This window comes from Mytilus galloprovincialis, chromosome 4, assembly GCF_965363235.1.
Source record: "Mytilus galloprovincialis chromosome 4, xbMytGall1.hap1.1, whole genome shotgun sequence".
Taxonomy (NCBI): domain Eukaryota; kingdom Metazoa; phylum Mollusca; class Bivalvia; order Mytilida; family Mytilidae; genus Mytilus; species Mytilus galloprovincialis.
The window spans coordinates 8,083,944-8,101,047 of NC_134841.1; the positions used below are offsets into that span (position 1 = coordinate 8,083,944).

General features: G+C 32.2%; 1 protein-coding gene across 1 annotated transcript; it reads left to right on the forward strand.

Moving 5' to 3' along the window:
- The first annotated feature begins 6,935 nt into the window (after nt 1–6,935).
- LOC143071278 (uncharacterized) lies at nt 6,936–17,060 on the forward strand. Its single transcript, XM_076245488.1, has 9 exons — nt 6,936–6,979; nt 7,119–7,224; nt 8,882–9,125; nt 10,011–10,127; nt 10,893–11,523; nt 12,958–13,123; nt 14,719–14,910; nt 15,303–15,517; nt 16,384–17,060. Exons 2-9 carry the CDS (start codon nt 7,127–7,129, stop codon nt 16,995–16,997), a joined length of 2,277 nt encoding a protein of 758 aa, XP_076101603.1. The 5' UTR covers nt 6,936–6,979; nt 7,119–7,126; the 3' UTR covers nt 16,998–17,060.
- The last annotated feature ends 44 nt before the right edge of the window (nt 17,061–17,104 follow it).

Here is a 17,104-nt window from a genome sequence, read left to right on the forward strand (position 1 = left end):
CGTCGCATACTAAGTATAGAGACATGCATAATAAATCTAAATTAAAAAAAAGGAATTCTTAAAGCTTAATTTGACAAATTTTAAACTAACTTCATTTCAACAAGTATAAATTACATGTTCTAAAATAGAGCTAAGAATTGTTTGTATTGTAGTAAATTTAAGTCTTTGAAATTTTATTCAAATACTCAATTGAACATTACTAAGAGCCAATAAATACAATAATTTTGTATTTTATAAATTAGTGCCTTTAATAAATAAAAGCCGTCATAGAACAGTTTCATTTTCATACCGATATTCGAAATGACTCGTTTCATTGCTATTACAACAAATATGTCAAATTCACATGACAGAGAGTTTTGTTTCGGAATATTCTAGATAAATATACAAAAAGCAAATTTTAGACAATGTACCCTCCTAAGCCTGGAAGTGGCTAGCCACATATAGTTAACGGCGTTTTTCTCACAATGACGTTCTGCCTCCATAAGCCTGGATATGTCGTGGCTGGTCACAATTATGATCTGAAATGGTAACTCCTTGATATTCCAGTTCATGTTTTGAAAAAATGCTGACAATATTTGGAGTTATTTTTTCTTTATCGAACATTTCCCGCACATGGAGCAAGCCAATTTTCCGAAGAACTTTCAACATTTCTGATTGTGCCATTTTCTTTTTGTTTGATCTTAATTTTCTTAATTTCCCATGATTCCCTTCTGACAGCTCATCATAATAGAGAAAAGGCTCACCATAAAGAAAAAGCTCATCATAATAAAGAAAAAGCTCACCATAATAAAGAAAAAGCTCATCATAATAAAGAAAAAGTTCATCATAATAAAGAAAAAGCTCATCATAATAGAGAAAAAGCTCATCATAATAAAGAAAAAGCTCATCATAATAAAAAAAAAGCTCATCATAATAAAGAAAAGGCTCATCAAAATAGAGAAAACGCTCATCATAATAAAGAAAAAGCTCATCATAATAAAGAAAAAGCTCATCATAATAGAGAAAAAGCTCATCATAATAAAGAAAAAGCTCATCAAAATAGAGAAAAAGCTCATCATAATAAAGAAAAAGCTCATCATAATAAAGAAAAAGCTCATTGTAATAGAGAAAAAGCTCACCATAATAAAGAAAAAGCTCATCATAATAAAGAAAAAGTTCATCATAATAAAGAAAAAGCTCATCATAATAGAAAAAAAGCTCATCATAATAAAGAAAAAGCTCATCATAATAAAAAAAAAGCTCATCATAATAAAGAAAAAGCTCATCATAATAAAAAAAAAGCTCATCATAATAAAGAAAAGGCTCATCAAAATAGAGAAAACGCTCATCATAATAAAGAAAAAACTCATCATAATAGAGAAAAAGCTCATCATAATAAACAAAAAGCTCATCATAATAAAAAAAAGCTCATCATAATAGAGAAAAAGCTCATCATAATAGAGAAAAGGCTCATCAAAATAAAGAAAAAGCTCATCATAATAGAGAAAACGCTCATCATAATAAAGAAAAAACTCATAATAATAGAGAAAAAGCTCATCATAATAAACAAAAAGCTCATCAAAATAGAGAAAAAAACTCATCATAATAGAGAAAAACCTCATCATAATAGAGAAAAAGCTCATCATAATAAAGAAAAAGCTCATCAAAATAGAGAAAAAGCTCATCATAATAAAGAAAAAGCTCATCATAATAAAGAAAAAGCTCATTGTAATAGAGAAAAAGCTCACCATAATAAAGAAAAAGCTCATCATAATAAAGAAAAAGTTCATCATAATAAAGAAAAAGCTCATCATAATAGAAAAAAAGCTCATCATAATAAAGAAAAAGCTCATCATAATAAAAAAAAAAGCTCATCATAATAAAGAAAAAGCTCATCATAATAAAAAGAAAGCTCATCATAATAAAGAAAAGGCTCATCAAAATAGAGAAAACGCTCATCATAATAAAGAAAAAACTCATCATAATAGAGAAAAAGCTCATCATAATAAACAAAAAGCTCATCAAAATAGAGAAAAAGCTCATCATAATAAAGAAAAAGCTCATCATAATAAAAAAAAGCTCATCATAATAGAGAAAAAGCTCATCATAATAGAGAAAAGGCTCATCAAAATAAAGAAAAAGCTCATCATAATAGAGAAAACGCTCATCATAATAAAGAAAAAACTCATAATAATAGAGAAAAAGCTCATCATAATAAACAAAAAGCTCATCAAAATAGAGAAAAAAACTCATCATAATAGAGAAAAACCTCATCATAATAAAGAAATACCTCATCAAGATAAAGAATGAAGTACCATAAGGCAGTTGCGGCGTTCCATACATATACGTGACAAAGGACATCAAGGTATTGTCAGACACATTTGGGCGAGGTAGAATCGGACACATTAAAGCAACAAAAATAATCGGACATGTCTGACAGAAATTTACACGTTCGGGGGAGGGGGTAGGACATATTTGAGAGTGTTGCATATATTCAAATTTAGTTGTTACAAGAGTATTTTCAATAACTGAAGTCAAACTAGTGTAAATTTGTTATTAGAGAGAATGTAGCTCAGCAGACAGTACTTTAATATTGGCGCCACAAATTCGGATATTGTGTTAATAAAATTTATTTTTTCAAAAATTCATAAGTTATTTCGAATATTCAAGAAAATATCATCCTCATGCAAAGGTTTCCTGCCTGACCTGGCTTTGGGTATACGTTTTGTCCTTTTATCTTATAAGTTTCAATTTTTATATAATTTATGAATTATTCCATATTTTGGCCTCGATCGATTTGCCGTCGAAATGCGCATCTGATGCAGAAAAATTTGTATAAATGTTATTTATTTAGAAAACAACACAAATGTTTAAAATTGATAAACAATGTTTATAAAGATTAGCGAAATTTACCTTATTATATCCCACGCAACGAAGTTGTGGAGTGTATAATGTTTTTGACCCGTTCGTCTGTCCGTCAGTCCTGTTCTTGTCATCGCAACTCCTCTGAGAATTTGTTGAATATCCAAGTGAACTTGAGATTAAAAATACTACTGAAACTAGGTCTGCTACTGTTTGTGGTATCTTGTGCTGCCGTTCATGGAAGCTGTTCGTTGTTATTCTGCGGTTAACATGTTGTTATTTACTATCATATCATCTATTTATGCGTTTCTCTGTGCTGAGTGTTCTTGCGTTTGTTGTACAGTGTTTCTGTCAAGTAGTGTTGTCATTTTAGAAAAAAAATTCTACATTTCCATATAAACTAACCCGAAAACAATGTGCAACTCATATTTTTTTTTAAATGGAATGTACCAAGTCAGGAATATGGCAGTTGTTATTTTAATGTCCGTTTCTATATATGTTGGCGGTTTTTTTGGTTTTTTTTTTTTGCAGCTCAGTTGTTTCGTTGTTTTCCCCTCGGTTTTAGAAGTAATCTGGATTAGTTTTCTCTCAATTAATTAATGACTTGAACAGTGGTTTACTACTGTTGCATTTATTCATATCTTGAACTTATCTTCAATATTGAGACAGCTGGACGACTTCTAACTATAGTCTATTACAAATAGTAAAATAACAAACAAAAAATGACATCAACGGATAATCCAAAACGGAGTCCTTTATCATGTGGCAAAATCAAAAGCTCAAAGACATCAAACGAATGGATACTAACTTTCTTATCTGACTTTGTGCAGTAATTATCTCATGTTATAAATGGCGTGTTAAAGCTAACTAAACTTCTGCCCTATATGAAAGTCGCATAGTGTTACCATCATATTGACAAAATGTGTGAGCAGAACAAAATAAATAGACATAAGAGTTAAAAATGTCAAAAATGTGGGTACATCCGTTAAAATTGTTTTATAATCTTAATCACTATAAAACAAATAACTAGGTCAACGGAGAAAAACATGTTGGCGAAAGTATAGACAAAGTGCATAAGGAAAAATAAAAGACAAGAATATAAAAAAAATTACAATAGCACAATTACACAACAGCGGTGTTATATAGTTGTCTGTCTATTACTAGTATTTGACATTCTGATTTTCATTTGTTTATAATTTGTTCCGTTGCTGTATCATTGTCTCGTATACCCCCTCATTTGTTTTGTTTGTTTGTTTGTTTTAAGTTAAGTGTTTATGTTGATATCCTGATGTCATGTGTTTATTTTTTGTTCGCTTGCTGTAACATTGTTTCATTTACCCACCAACTTTTTTCTGAAGAAAAGAGAAGACCCTTTTTTCCTGCATTTTTTAAACATATGGTTTTTGTTCAACGGATTGTATATGATATGAAAATTTCCAATGTTAGATTTGTGAAACCAAAGAAATAAATGTAAATTAAAAATGTGTATGCACCGTTGATAAGTGCTCCAGCATATAGTGTTATCAGTGTTCGTCTTTTCATGCTCCTGAAATAAGATAGATATCCTAATCTTTTCCGAAATGCCTGGAGAAATTGATCGGATTTTTTTGTTACATTAAATGATGATTTACACTGATATGGCTTTTGTAAACGAAACGCGCGTTTGACAAAAAGGTAAAATGTCAATCCTGGTATCTATGATGAGTTTATTTACAACCTCTGGGTCTATGCCACTACTGATGGAGATTTTTTTCCCAAAGGCATCACCAGCCCAGTAGTCGGCACTTCTGTGTTGACTTCAATTATCATTATTATGGTAATAATTATAAAATACTGTTTTTACTGTTATAAAACTTTGAATTATTGAAATACTAAATCTTTTCTACCTCAGGAATAGATTACCTGAGCTGTATTTGCCAACACTTTTATGAATATTTTATCTTCCAAGCTCTTCAACTTAGTTATTTATCTTGCCTTTTAAACTTATTTTTTTCGAGCTTCACTGATGAGCTTTTGTATACGAAACGTGCGTTTGGCACTAAAACAAACTGTCAATCCTGGAACCTTTGATGAGTTTATTTACAAACACTTGGTCGATGCCACTGCTGGTGGAGTTTTTATTCCCCGAGGGTATTACCACTAATGAGTCTTTTGTAGACGAAACGCACAAAGACCAAATGTTAAACCTGGTATTTATAATTAGTTTATTTACAGACGGATTTGTGTCTGTTCCCGCTAATTCTGAAATATCTAAGAATTTGGTCTCATTAGTGATTACTGAACTATAGCTCAACATGCAGACTTCTTATACGTTCTGGTATTTCACATCCAATTTTATATGGAAATATTCTTTATAAAGCACAAAAATGTCAGTATTCACCTCAGAAGCAAAACCTTTAAATAGACTTATTAAGAAGGGATATAGTTACGATACTGTTGTCAGGTCACTAAAGACTGCATATTTTGGCGTTAATATTGATTCACTTATAGGGGCTTTGCATCGGAACTAAACACATTTATTTGAAAACCAGTTGTTGGCAAGACACCGGTTATGTTCTTCTCATATTTGTTATGATTGTATGATCCTAAACCCCTCACGGGAAGGATTGTGCCTGATATTCATATGATGAAGACATAATCTTTCAATCAGTTTAATTGAAATCTGGAGCTGGCATGTCAGTTAACTGCTAGTAGTCTGTTGTTATTTATGTATTATTTCCACTTTTATTATTTTCTTTGGTTACATCTTCTGACAATAGACACAATCCCTATTTCCATTCTCAATTTTATTTCAGATTGTGAAAATGTTCCTTCAACAGTAAGGCTGCAGGTGTGTGCTGTACTGAAACAAAATGTTTTTAACATTTGGCCTTGAGTTTTCAGGTAAAATGTATTTCATTTCATGTTTTATCATTTTCATAATTAAAATCATAGACGTCTTTGCAATTAATTATTAAATGTTAATTTGTTGATATAAGATTTTACATATTAGTGAATATGACTAGTCATGCGATGTCCAGGCCTATGGAGTTACATAGTCTAAAATATGCTTATTGCATTTCTATCAAGTTTATACTGAAAGAAAGTCATTTTGTATATCCATATTAGGAGTATTCGATAATACCTTTGGATCAACAAAAGCATTTTTTAGAAAACTGTAATTTTAACTTGCAATTCAATTAGTTTTGTCTCAATGATTGATCAAAGCATGTTGTAGATTTTTGTTTTAAAGTTTAAATATGCAAATATTATGCAAATTTATAATAATGCACTTTTAATGATTTCATTTATGAAAACTGTATAGAGCAGATAATGTTGAATTTTAAACACGTTAAAAGTTTGTTAGTAAATCAATGCAGAATGAAATAATTTCAATTTCAAACAAAAACATAAAACTAAATAGTTTACCTAAATAATTTGAAACAACCAAAGTCTTCGTATAAAGATACTATGCTGACTCTTACTCTTATTATTACTTGAGGTTTTATTTTATTGAATGATTGTTGTTGTTGGTTGCTTTACGCCGCATTAGCACAAAAAGGCTATATCGCGGCGAATTATTGAATGATAATTCAACTTGTAATCCAAGTAGAAATGAAATAATGCAATTCTATTATTGAAATGAAGTCCCTCATCCAGACCCTAACGTATTGTTATTCTTTTTGATTTTATTGAGGTACGTGTCCGATGGTATTCAAACTATAACACTTCTGATGAACTAAAATTGAAGTAAGATACCGATTGACAATAACATCTATCTTAATGTCATCTTTTTCACCTGGAGCATTACAATTTTAAATTTAATGTAAACAGACATACATTAAGATAGAATGCTGTTGCTTTGTGTGAACTAGAACATCTATGGCATTCCAGACACTAGCAAAGAATAACGTTATAAAGACCAATCTCGATATTTATGCTTGTTGATTCTCATATTTTGTAATTCTGTAAAAAGATTATATTTTTCTCTCTGTATTATCAATAGAAATATTTTGCCTTGTTTTTTATTTTCATTTAATTTCAAGTTTTTTGTGTAACAAAGCGTTCACCTTTAATTTTCAACGCGATATATATGTTAGATTGTACAGGTATATCAACTCAAGACGTTTATCTGGATCTTTCAATCATTTTTATACAGGTAAGTGCGTTTTATCAACTACCAAACATTTTATTTTTAAACGAACAAAAGATAAAAAAAAATGAGGTGAAGAGCTTTATTTTCAATTTTTTTACAAGATATCCATATTGTTGAAAAGTAAAATATTGTTCACTTTTAGATGAAAAAATGAAATTGGTTATTCTTCTTGTGTTCTTGGCACGGACCGCCATTGCCAGTAACTCGACTTGCCGTCTGACGTCACTCATCCATGAAAAACAATCGAAGTAAGTAAATTGTAATCACATTACCATTTCTATTAGTTCTAGTGTATCTATTGTATAATCTGTATACACTCCTATTTATAATTGTGTTATAGCTGAAAAGAATTTAATGTCTTTAACAATTCAAATGATAGTAAACAGATAACTCTATCAATCTGTATGCTATACAATAAAAAAGTCAATAATTTTACCAGCTCTTCAATGTAGTACGCCAGGCGCTCGTTTCAGCTTCCCTAGACTTATCAGTGATGCTCAAATCAAAACAGTTGAAAGGCCAATGTAATACAAAGTGCAAGGGCATTGGAACTCCAATCTTCTAAATAAGTTTTGCTTTCAATTTTTTGGGGGCATTTAAAAAGAGTAGATATAAAGAAAATTACTGTATCTGTGATTTGTTAGCACCAACGTATTGCCTTTTAAGATGATGATACCCCGATGACAAAACGTTCAACAGCAGTGGTTTACATATCAAATTAAAAAAAAATATGTTGGCGTATATTATAGAATAAATTAGTGCAGTGGTGCCATATCTGTTTGCAAAACAAACATAATTTTGGAAAAGAAGTAATGGGTATAATGCTATTCCTGATTAATGATAGTGTCGTGTAAGCCCTTACTTGTTGTTGATAAACATTAGAAGAAATTTGTAAAAAAAGTTATATGACCAAAGATGACCTACAACAATAGCCAAATATGAGCTGAACTTTACTTTAAGGAGTTGGAAACTTGAAAAATGATGTCAGTTCCGAAGCCCTGACTACAGAGCTAATGATACCATCGACAGTCGACAAGCAGCAGTATTGATACAGTGCTAGAAAATAGATATACGTCATAATCTGTATGTGTATGAAGCGCTTTCCTTGTTTTAATTCCATCAACGGTACCAATTTTACTGCTGTAAACTGATGTTTGCCATTCTAGAATCCTTTCAATTATTCTGTAACTGACTTAGCTTTTATATTTTGAGATTAGGCATCAGTACTGATTGCAATTGCAACATAAAAAATCACCATAGGCGACAATGATAGCATTTTTCGTGATACAGACTATAGGACACTGATTTGTTTTAACGAAATCGTTCTAGAATTAAGTAAAAAATTATTCAGACAAATATAAATGTTTCCTTTGCTTTTCTTAATGTGATTTGTAAGTATATCTCCCTTGCCTATCAATTTTGAACTTAAAGACACTTTTCTCATTCTAGCGTTCGAAACTCAGTTCCGTTAGAGTTGAGGAAAATATATTGTTTTGTCTTTAGTATAATGCAGAGTACTCGAAATCTCTAATAATAATAAAAATAACGGATGTCATATTACGATTTACCAAACTCATAATTATAGAATACCATGTAATGTTCATAAAATGACTCCGCTCATAAAATCTTATGGCGTATTGTAACCTAAAGTTTTGATCTAATCGCCTATCACATTTTCCAATCAGCGTAATTTGTCCGGTCCAACAAAGCACAACTTCTTATCTTTTAAAAAGTTATAAAGGCTTACAATTATAGATCACTGTTATTACTCTCAGTTTTGCCGACGTTTGTTCCGAATATATTAAGTATCTGCTAAGTCTCAGTTCATCTTACAGTTGTAACGTCAATTCTATTCATGATTACTATTATCGTTTTGGCAGTTTCAAAGTTAATTTTTTTTTACAGCATCACGCCTGTTCTGGAAAAATATGAAGCACTTCTTTTAATGTTCCTCGGCTTTGGAGGTTTATCAATCACCCTAGGGATAGTCCACTATGCAGTTCGCCGATATATCTATCGTGATGCACACAGCTTGGATACAGTTTTTGATGCCGGTGGAAAGGTGACCTTGGGTCTTACAGCTGTCACAGTGACCTCACAAATGTTATGGCCGGCTGACTTTTTACAAAGTGCTACGATCATGAGTAAGGTAAGATTAACACCACGAAATGTGTATGTGTTCCGGACCATATGAGTATTTGGACAATACGCGTATGGTCGCGAACATATGTAGACCGGACCATATGAATATTTAGACCAAATAGGTATTTTTAGAATAAATTCTAGCTTTCGCAAGAAAAAACACCTCATTCTTCGAACCTAAAACAGCTCAATAAGGGCAACTGTAGTATACCGCTGTTCATAAGTCATAAATCGAGTGAGAGAATACAAATCCGGATTACAAACTAAAACCGGGAGAAACTCATCAATAATAAGAGGAAAACAAAGGAATAACAGGAACACCCTAGTTCATAAACAAACTAACGCCAACATACATAGAAACGAACTATTTAATCACAACTGCCATTTTACCGGATCTAGTTGTATAGCTAGCCAGACATTCCGCTTATATGACCATGTTAACGAACCATATTAGAAAACACATCTATGTTAAGGTTAAGTATAAAGGTCAGTATTCAAAAGTAAGTGTAGTTTGCAGTTTTCATTTGGCTAAAGTCAGGATGGAAATTAGTTAGTGCAAAAGTTAAGGTTAAAGTCACATACAATAAGGGTTTGAGTTAGTTAAAATAAAGGATGAAGATATGTTATATCATCATCCAAACAAAAACAAAACAAAAACTCATTCTTATCCAAACAGAATATCAACTGTAAGTAAACATTACATGTGTACTTAACCATAAAACAGCGGTATACTACTGTTACCTTTATTCACCAAGTATTTATAAGCTTTCTTATCCCTAATTATAAACCATTAATTACCTTAACCATTTTCAAGAGAAATCTAACACAATTCGATTACTTAACGAATGACCATTTAGGTATTCGTAACAACAATTTATGTTTAATATTTCAGTACGGTCTAGGAGGCTCATTATTTTTTGCAGTAGCCATTGTGTTGGATATCTTAATGTTCCCAGTTCTTTCATTAACACTTAAGACTAGGGCACCAGGAGCTAAAACGTTTCTACAGGTATGTTTATTCCTTCTTATTAGTATTTTGTTTTCAATACTTTTTGTCCATTTGACAATGTATTCATGTCTTTTTTTTTAAATATTGTGTTTGCAAAAGTGAACAATCATTGGGTGGAATTAATAAAAAAAAAATGTTATTGTCATTCTGTTGAATTTGTGGACTCTACTGTATATATGATTAAAGAAAAAGAAAGACAAATAGAGTTCAACAAACGGATTTCAACAACAGACAAATGTAAAAAAAAATGTCGAAACTCAAAATCACCATGTCTATATTCGAGATCTACAAAGGCGGTCACCAATACCAAATCCGATAAATTACAGAAAAATTGATACATAACTTAGGACAATTCAATTCTTTTGGATATCTTTGAGCTATTCGTGTTTTTATATGACACGAATGAAAATATTAGGCATATAGAAAATAAAGACACAGCTATATCACAAAGATGTAAAAGAGAAAGTTCCAGATATTAAGTCAAAATCAAAAATATTCCAATAAAAACAAAACTCTATTAATTTTGTGCTCTTTTGGATTTAACTTAATCAAGAAATGTTCAAATCAAAACATTTTAATAAAGATAATTGTCCAAACAAAACAGTAATCTACAGAGGTCTCAACAGAATGACAGAATCCTTGTGTAAACTTCCATTGAGAAATCAACAATGGCAACAACGCTATCAAGTTTCCTCCGACTTTAACGTGCTGACTAAAACTAGATTTTACAGATCAACATAACGTTATTTGTTTTGTCAATTTCAGATTATTTGCGCACGCTTTGGGAAAGGAGCACACATTGTGTTTTGCTGTATAGCGTTGTTTGCTAATTTAATAACAGTGATGGCGCTTATTTTAGCAGCTAAAGCCGCTATTAATGTTCTGGTAAAGGATGTTTCGGATGAAATGATTCTTCTTTTGTTGGCTTTTCTTTTTGGTTCTTATTGTCTTATTGGTGGACTTGGTACTACCTTTTACATATCATATTTCAACACGGCTTTGACATTCGTCAGTGTACTAGTGTTTATTGTGCACGTAACATACAAAGAGACTGATAACATTTTTACAAAGAAGGAAAACATGTACGAGGCCATGAAATGTATACAAGCTCCAGATGGTAATTATGAAAACTCATTTATGACATTTCGTTCTCGAGGAGGTGTGATATACGGCGTAGTGTTGTTTCTAATGGCAACATCATTGAGTTTTTGTGACCAAGCTCACTGGCAAAGTCGAATTGCAGCTAAGCCTGCTCAGGGTGTTGCGGGGTTTTTCATTGCTGCCTACATATGGTTCGCTATTCCATTGACAATAACCATTACATCATCTTCTGTATACATGTCCATGAGCTATCAGAACGGCACTCACCTGTTGAGTGCTTTTGATGTAGATTCAGGTGAGTAAATAGTTATATTGAATTTAAATGTATAATTATCTATTATCTAACCTTTAATGCATGTACCTGATGTCAAACATCTAGAAGAAGGACTCAACACTTTAAATTGTTGTTCGTACAATACAATTCACTGTAATAAACCAAAACGAGAGAATTGCATTGACTTGAAAAGGGACCTGTAGCATCGAAAAGGTGAGTGTCTCCTGTTATGCGTACATCAACCGTCATGCGACTCCACAATCAGTCAAAATGTCACAATAGAGAATCCATTCATGTATATATATTTTGGTCTTTTGGAAAATGATGTTTGTGCTGTTTTTAGACCCTTCTACAACGAAATTTGTTTTACATGCACACGTATAAAAATTACGGTTTTATCCAACGCAATCATAGGTTTGAACGTAGTTTTCAATTTAGACTCGTTTATATTTTTTTGTTTGGGCTTGTATCATATTTCCCTCCGGTTTATATGATCCGTTCATCCTATATTGACTCTTAAAATTCAAGAGTTTATCTAGAAATGAGGGTACTTTTTCTAAAACTGAGGGTACTTTTTATATGGCCTTCCAAATACCGTTTCGATCCCTAACATCACTGAAGAGACATTTATTGTCGAAATCCGGATCTGGTGTACTAAAAAAATATTGACACCGTTTGCCTGTCGCAAAACATCGTGGCCACAAGTAAACAATTTTTTTTTCTGTTTAGGATTAAATTTATATTAAGATCCATTTTGTTACATCTTGTGATCAATTTTATTTGGCAATCGTCAATGGCAGTCAGCAGGGTTAAAGAACATCAGTTGTTCGACCTGTTAATCAAATGCGCTTTGTTTAAATATACTTTTTCACTTTTTTGGTCTTTTGGAAAATGTTGTTTGTGCTGTTTTTAGACCCTTCTACAACGAAATTTGTTTTACATGCACACGTATAAAAATTGCGGTTTTTATCCAACGCAATCATAGGTTTGAACGTAGTTTTCAATTTAGACTTGTTTATATATATATATAAAGGAAGCATAGCAGATGCATTTCACTAGAGGAATTTGTTAGTTATGTAAATGACGTAAAACAAATTGTGTCGTCAAGGATGTGTTAGAAATGAAGCAACACAAGAACTTACATATTCATCTCAAGGAAGAATTTCTGCTCGTTTTTCAGTTATATTACAGTTAGTGTATTCTAACAAATATGTTGGAATAAGAATAATTGCTCAGTTACAAGTTTGAAAAACGAGATTTAAACATAAACATGACCTTGGAGGAATTTACTTTTTACTGAATTTTGAAAAATATGACAATCCTGCGGACCAATGATTTGGGTCCAGGGTGACAAGTTTAATAGCAGAATTTTAATACGTTTTTTAACTAATGATGTAAAAGTTGGACATAGATAAATCAACACATTTCTCTTGTCTCATATTTCATTATTTTTAGGCTTTATTACTCCATTTGTGATGGAATCTGTGATGGGTAAGACAGGAGCTTACATGTTGATTACCATGGTAACGATGGCATTAATGTCCACAGGTTCAGGGGAAGTAATGGCCGTGTCATCGATAATGGTTTATGATATTTATAAAGTTTACATCAGTCCATACAGGTAATTTGAAACGTATGGGATATGTTCATATCTTTGTACAGGCTTGTTCATTGTTTCATGTTAGCCATGTTAACTTTTTCTTTTCCTCAGCCAAAGTATTGCAAAAAGAACTTATTAACTTGAAAATTATTTGGTCGACCTTTGCGTTCCTTAGTTTTGATTTAATCCTCGTTACTATGTTTCTGGATTAAGGACCGATAATGGCATGGCATACAACTTAAACTATAACGACGAGAATCTAATGAAGAAGCATGGAAATGAGATTTTTTTAAAAATATTCATGACATGGAGAAGTTTTTTTTAATTTTTACTTTAGAAGGGTTATTATTCGTTTGATATAACTTGATTTATTTCTCTTGACTGGGCGGCGTTTAATTAGTTAGGTCATCAAAGACCAGTCCATGTATAGACAGGTGTTTTGGGATAAACTCATCAAAGAAGTGTCCAGTTATGGTCATTAATCCGGTTTAAATATGTAAACATTATACGTGTATTCGAAAAATAAACAATGACACATGGCCGCTGATTTTCTTGTAAAGCAAAGATTAAAAACATGTAAAATTTGTCACATTTGGGAATTTGTGTATATGAAGCAAATCTATGACGACACCAGTTGCACAATATGCATATGTTATTATTTGAGAAAGGAAAAAAAGGGTCTAAATATTTATTTTTTCATATATATTTTATTTATAAATCACGTTTAAAATAAATCTCACAATCTGAACAGTTTTAAACAGAATAATACAATAGCCGATACTTAAAAATACTCTACTTTTGCACATATAAATGCTATAAATCTTAAACTATTTTATTCGTCCCATATCGTACACTTTGTTCTTTTTGTATATATGTTTGATGACAATGATAGGGGTGACTTGAAATTATAACGGCAATCATCCTAATCACACACATCTTCGAATAGAGTGCCCTTATGCAAATTGAAACGTAAGCTCCGCCCGATCAGTTGAAATAACATTGGTAATATCTTCTACATTAAACACTTAGGCTTATCACGATCAACAAATGAAATTTGAAGTCTGACTGCTACTTCACATCTCTTGAAAACAAACAACCATTCAAAAATGAGTTGGTTAACAATAGGACCAATTTCTACAAAACCTACTCAAAGGTAACATCTCCCGAAACGAAAGCTCATTACCAGTATTTGCTAAAACCATTTGGAGTTGCTGGTCCTCAGTGATCTTAGTCTTTAATCTTAACGTTTTTGATTCGTGCCTCACTGAAAAGTATTTTGTATACGAAGGTCGCTCCTTGTGTACAAAATTATAACCCCGGTATCTTGGATGAGTTTTTTTTCTAGAGAGTGAACATGGTGAATAATGAAACCAGCGAAAAGATATTCATGGTTTGTTCCATCGAGAAAGAAAATTCTTTTACTTCATACTTTATCTCCAAAACGAACATAAAAATAAAAAAAAATTGTTTTGCATGTTCAAAAAGTGCATTTTTTGCTAGTTTTATTATTAAATGGAAATGTGACGACTACAGCAGGCTTATTTTCTTGAAATTGATATGTCAGATTATTGTTAGATCCGCAAATTACAGTAACCTTTTACTTTGAACATTGGTAGGAGAGGTATTGATATAACACAGTGTCCATTATGTGGGAAAGAAAGGAAGCATACAGACGACACAAGAAACTCAGCAGACCAGATCTGTAAATGTCCATCTGTTACTACATGTAAAGCCTGTGAAAATGATGGCATGGTCAGAATGAAAGCTCAGCATTTTTTGCATCCTTACGAATGTAGTGTTCATGGCCGGTAAGTTTGTGATGAAAATATAATTACCTTTGTATATGCTAGTTTATCATATAATGAGAAAATGTGGTTCGTCAGTCTAAAAACTAAGCAGCAAACTCTTCAGCGAATAGATGCCGATACATTCAATGAATTGTTTCATTATGTTTTTTGAGATATTTCTTAATTCTTTGCAACCATTTATAAACCTGTTCGTCCTAATTCATATTGTCTCAAGTGTCCGGGATTTGATCATAAGTTCATATGATAGTGCCTGTATTAAGTAAGTCCATATGATAGTGCCTGTATTAAGTGAGTTTTGTTTTTCAATTACTTGTGAAGAGCAATTTCTATGGATGAAAGTTCTAATTGTTCAAGATTTGATGTTTTGATTGTTTAATTCTTTATTCGTTTAGATATCGGCGATATGAAGACGAACTATTACACTACAAAAACTGGTGCATGATATGGGTAACAATTGGCATTGTGCCATATGGACTCATTATTGTTAACCTCGGTGTGAATTTGAACTGGGCTGTTTTCACGCTGCAGGGTGTATATAGTGCATTTCTTTGTCCATTACTTATGACGATTGTATGGTCAAAGTGTACAGCAAAAGCAATCATTACAGGTAAAGTTTATAACAGACCTTGAATATTTTTTTCTTTTTTAATTAGGATGACTGCTTTTCAGAATTGATGACATTTCTATGACACATTTACAACAGCGTGTACCAAAAACTAGCAAAGACAACTTACGATAAGACTGAACTCACAGGATTATGAAAAATGGTAATACACGTAATTGTTTTGTTGTTATCACTTTAATGCATGGTGGGTAGTTTATTTATACCAGGGCCGCGTTCAATATCGTAGCTGCTACGTAGTGCTACGTAAATTTTGACTATTGAACGTGTAACTATAGACTAGCTGCTACATAGATATTGATAGCAGCTACGTAGCCGCTACGTAGCTGCTCGGCTACGTAGCTGCTCGGCTACGTAGCTGCTACGATATTGAACTCAACCCTGGAGGTTATTACCACCCTGTAGATGTACCGGGCCGCGTTCAATATCGTAGCTGCTACGTAGTGCTACGTAGATTTTGACTATTGAACGCGTAGCTATAGACTAGCTGCTACATAGATATTGATAGCAGCTACGTAGCGGCTAACAATATTTATGTTACAGCTAGTCTAAAGCTACACGTTCAATAGTCAAAATCTACGTAGCACTACGTAGCTGCTACGATATTGAACGCAGCCCAGGTCTCGCTCCTGTTGAAAGTCATGCGCTTCCTTTTGAGTTTTTTTTTCTGATTTGGTGTCATCTTCTTAATGAGTAGGTGATATTTAAACATCGATAAACTACTGTTGCCACTAAATTACGGCTTATTGTATTCCCTTTTATCTGATTGCATTTGATAAGTATACACTAATATAAAATGATTTCAAGGTGATGGAATTATGTATAATGTAAGATTTGTATATTTATTTTAGGTAGTATAATGGGAGTATTAGCATATGTTGCTGGAGTACTAATTGTAGCGGAGTTAGTGTATGAAGGAGGGTTGGGTAACTTTCTAACCAATACTTCCTCAGACTACAGTTTATTAGGGGGAATAACTTCTGCGGTAATCATGAGTGTTAGCTGTACAATAATCATATCACTATGTACACATACTATCAAGACACAAAAGGATGCAGAAAGGGTTTGGGATAAAACGCTATCCATTGACAATCCTCTGAATCCTTGGAGGAACGTTTATAAAAAAGAACTTGCCAATATAGATGTTTCAGAAGATACAAAAGTAAATACAACTCATATGACCAAAATCTTCAGAAGTGCGAGAATTCTGGCAATAGTGGGAGGTTTGATAAGTTTTGTTATATTCGGAGTTGTCATTCCTGCCAACGTTTTATCATTAGAAGTATTGACTTATCATCAGTTTTCATCATGGTCGTTTGCCTGTCAGATATGGGTAATGATTGCTGCTGCGTTTGCTATAGTGGTGCCTCCTATTGAGGAAATAGTTCAGATTGTAAGATACTATGCCAGAAACAAGTCAAAAGAATCTGTTAGCCAAGAGAAGTATGTGCTATCTAGCAAATAATGGCCAGTTATAGCATTTTGAGAGTAACTGTAATGAAAAATAATAAATATGGTAGTTAGTTTAGTGAATATAATTAATATGGTAGTTATTGAAGTGAGAATACTAAT

Coding starts and splice junctions, on each gene's coding strand:
- LOC143071278 (XM_076245488.1), top strand. CDS start 7,127: ATGAAATTGGTTATTCTTCTTGTGTTCTTGGCACGGACCGCCATTGCC. Junction 7,225..8,881: donor ATCCATGAAAAACAATCGAA/GTAAGTAAATTG, acceptor TTTTTTTTACAG/CATCACGCCTGTTCTGGAAA. Junction 15,518..16,383: donor AGCAAAAGCAATCATTACAG/GTAAAGTTTATA, acceptor TATTTATTTTAG/GTAGTATAATGGGAGTATTA.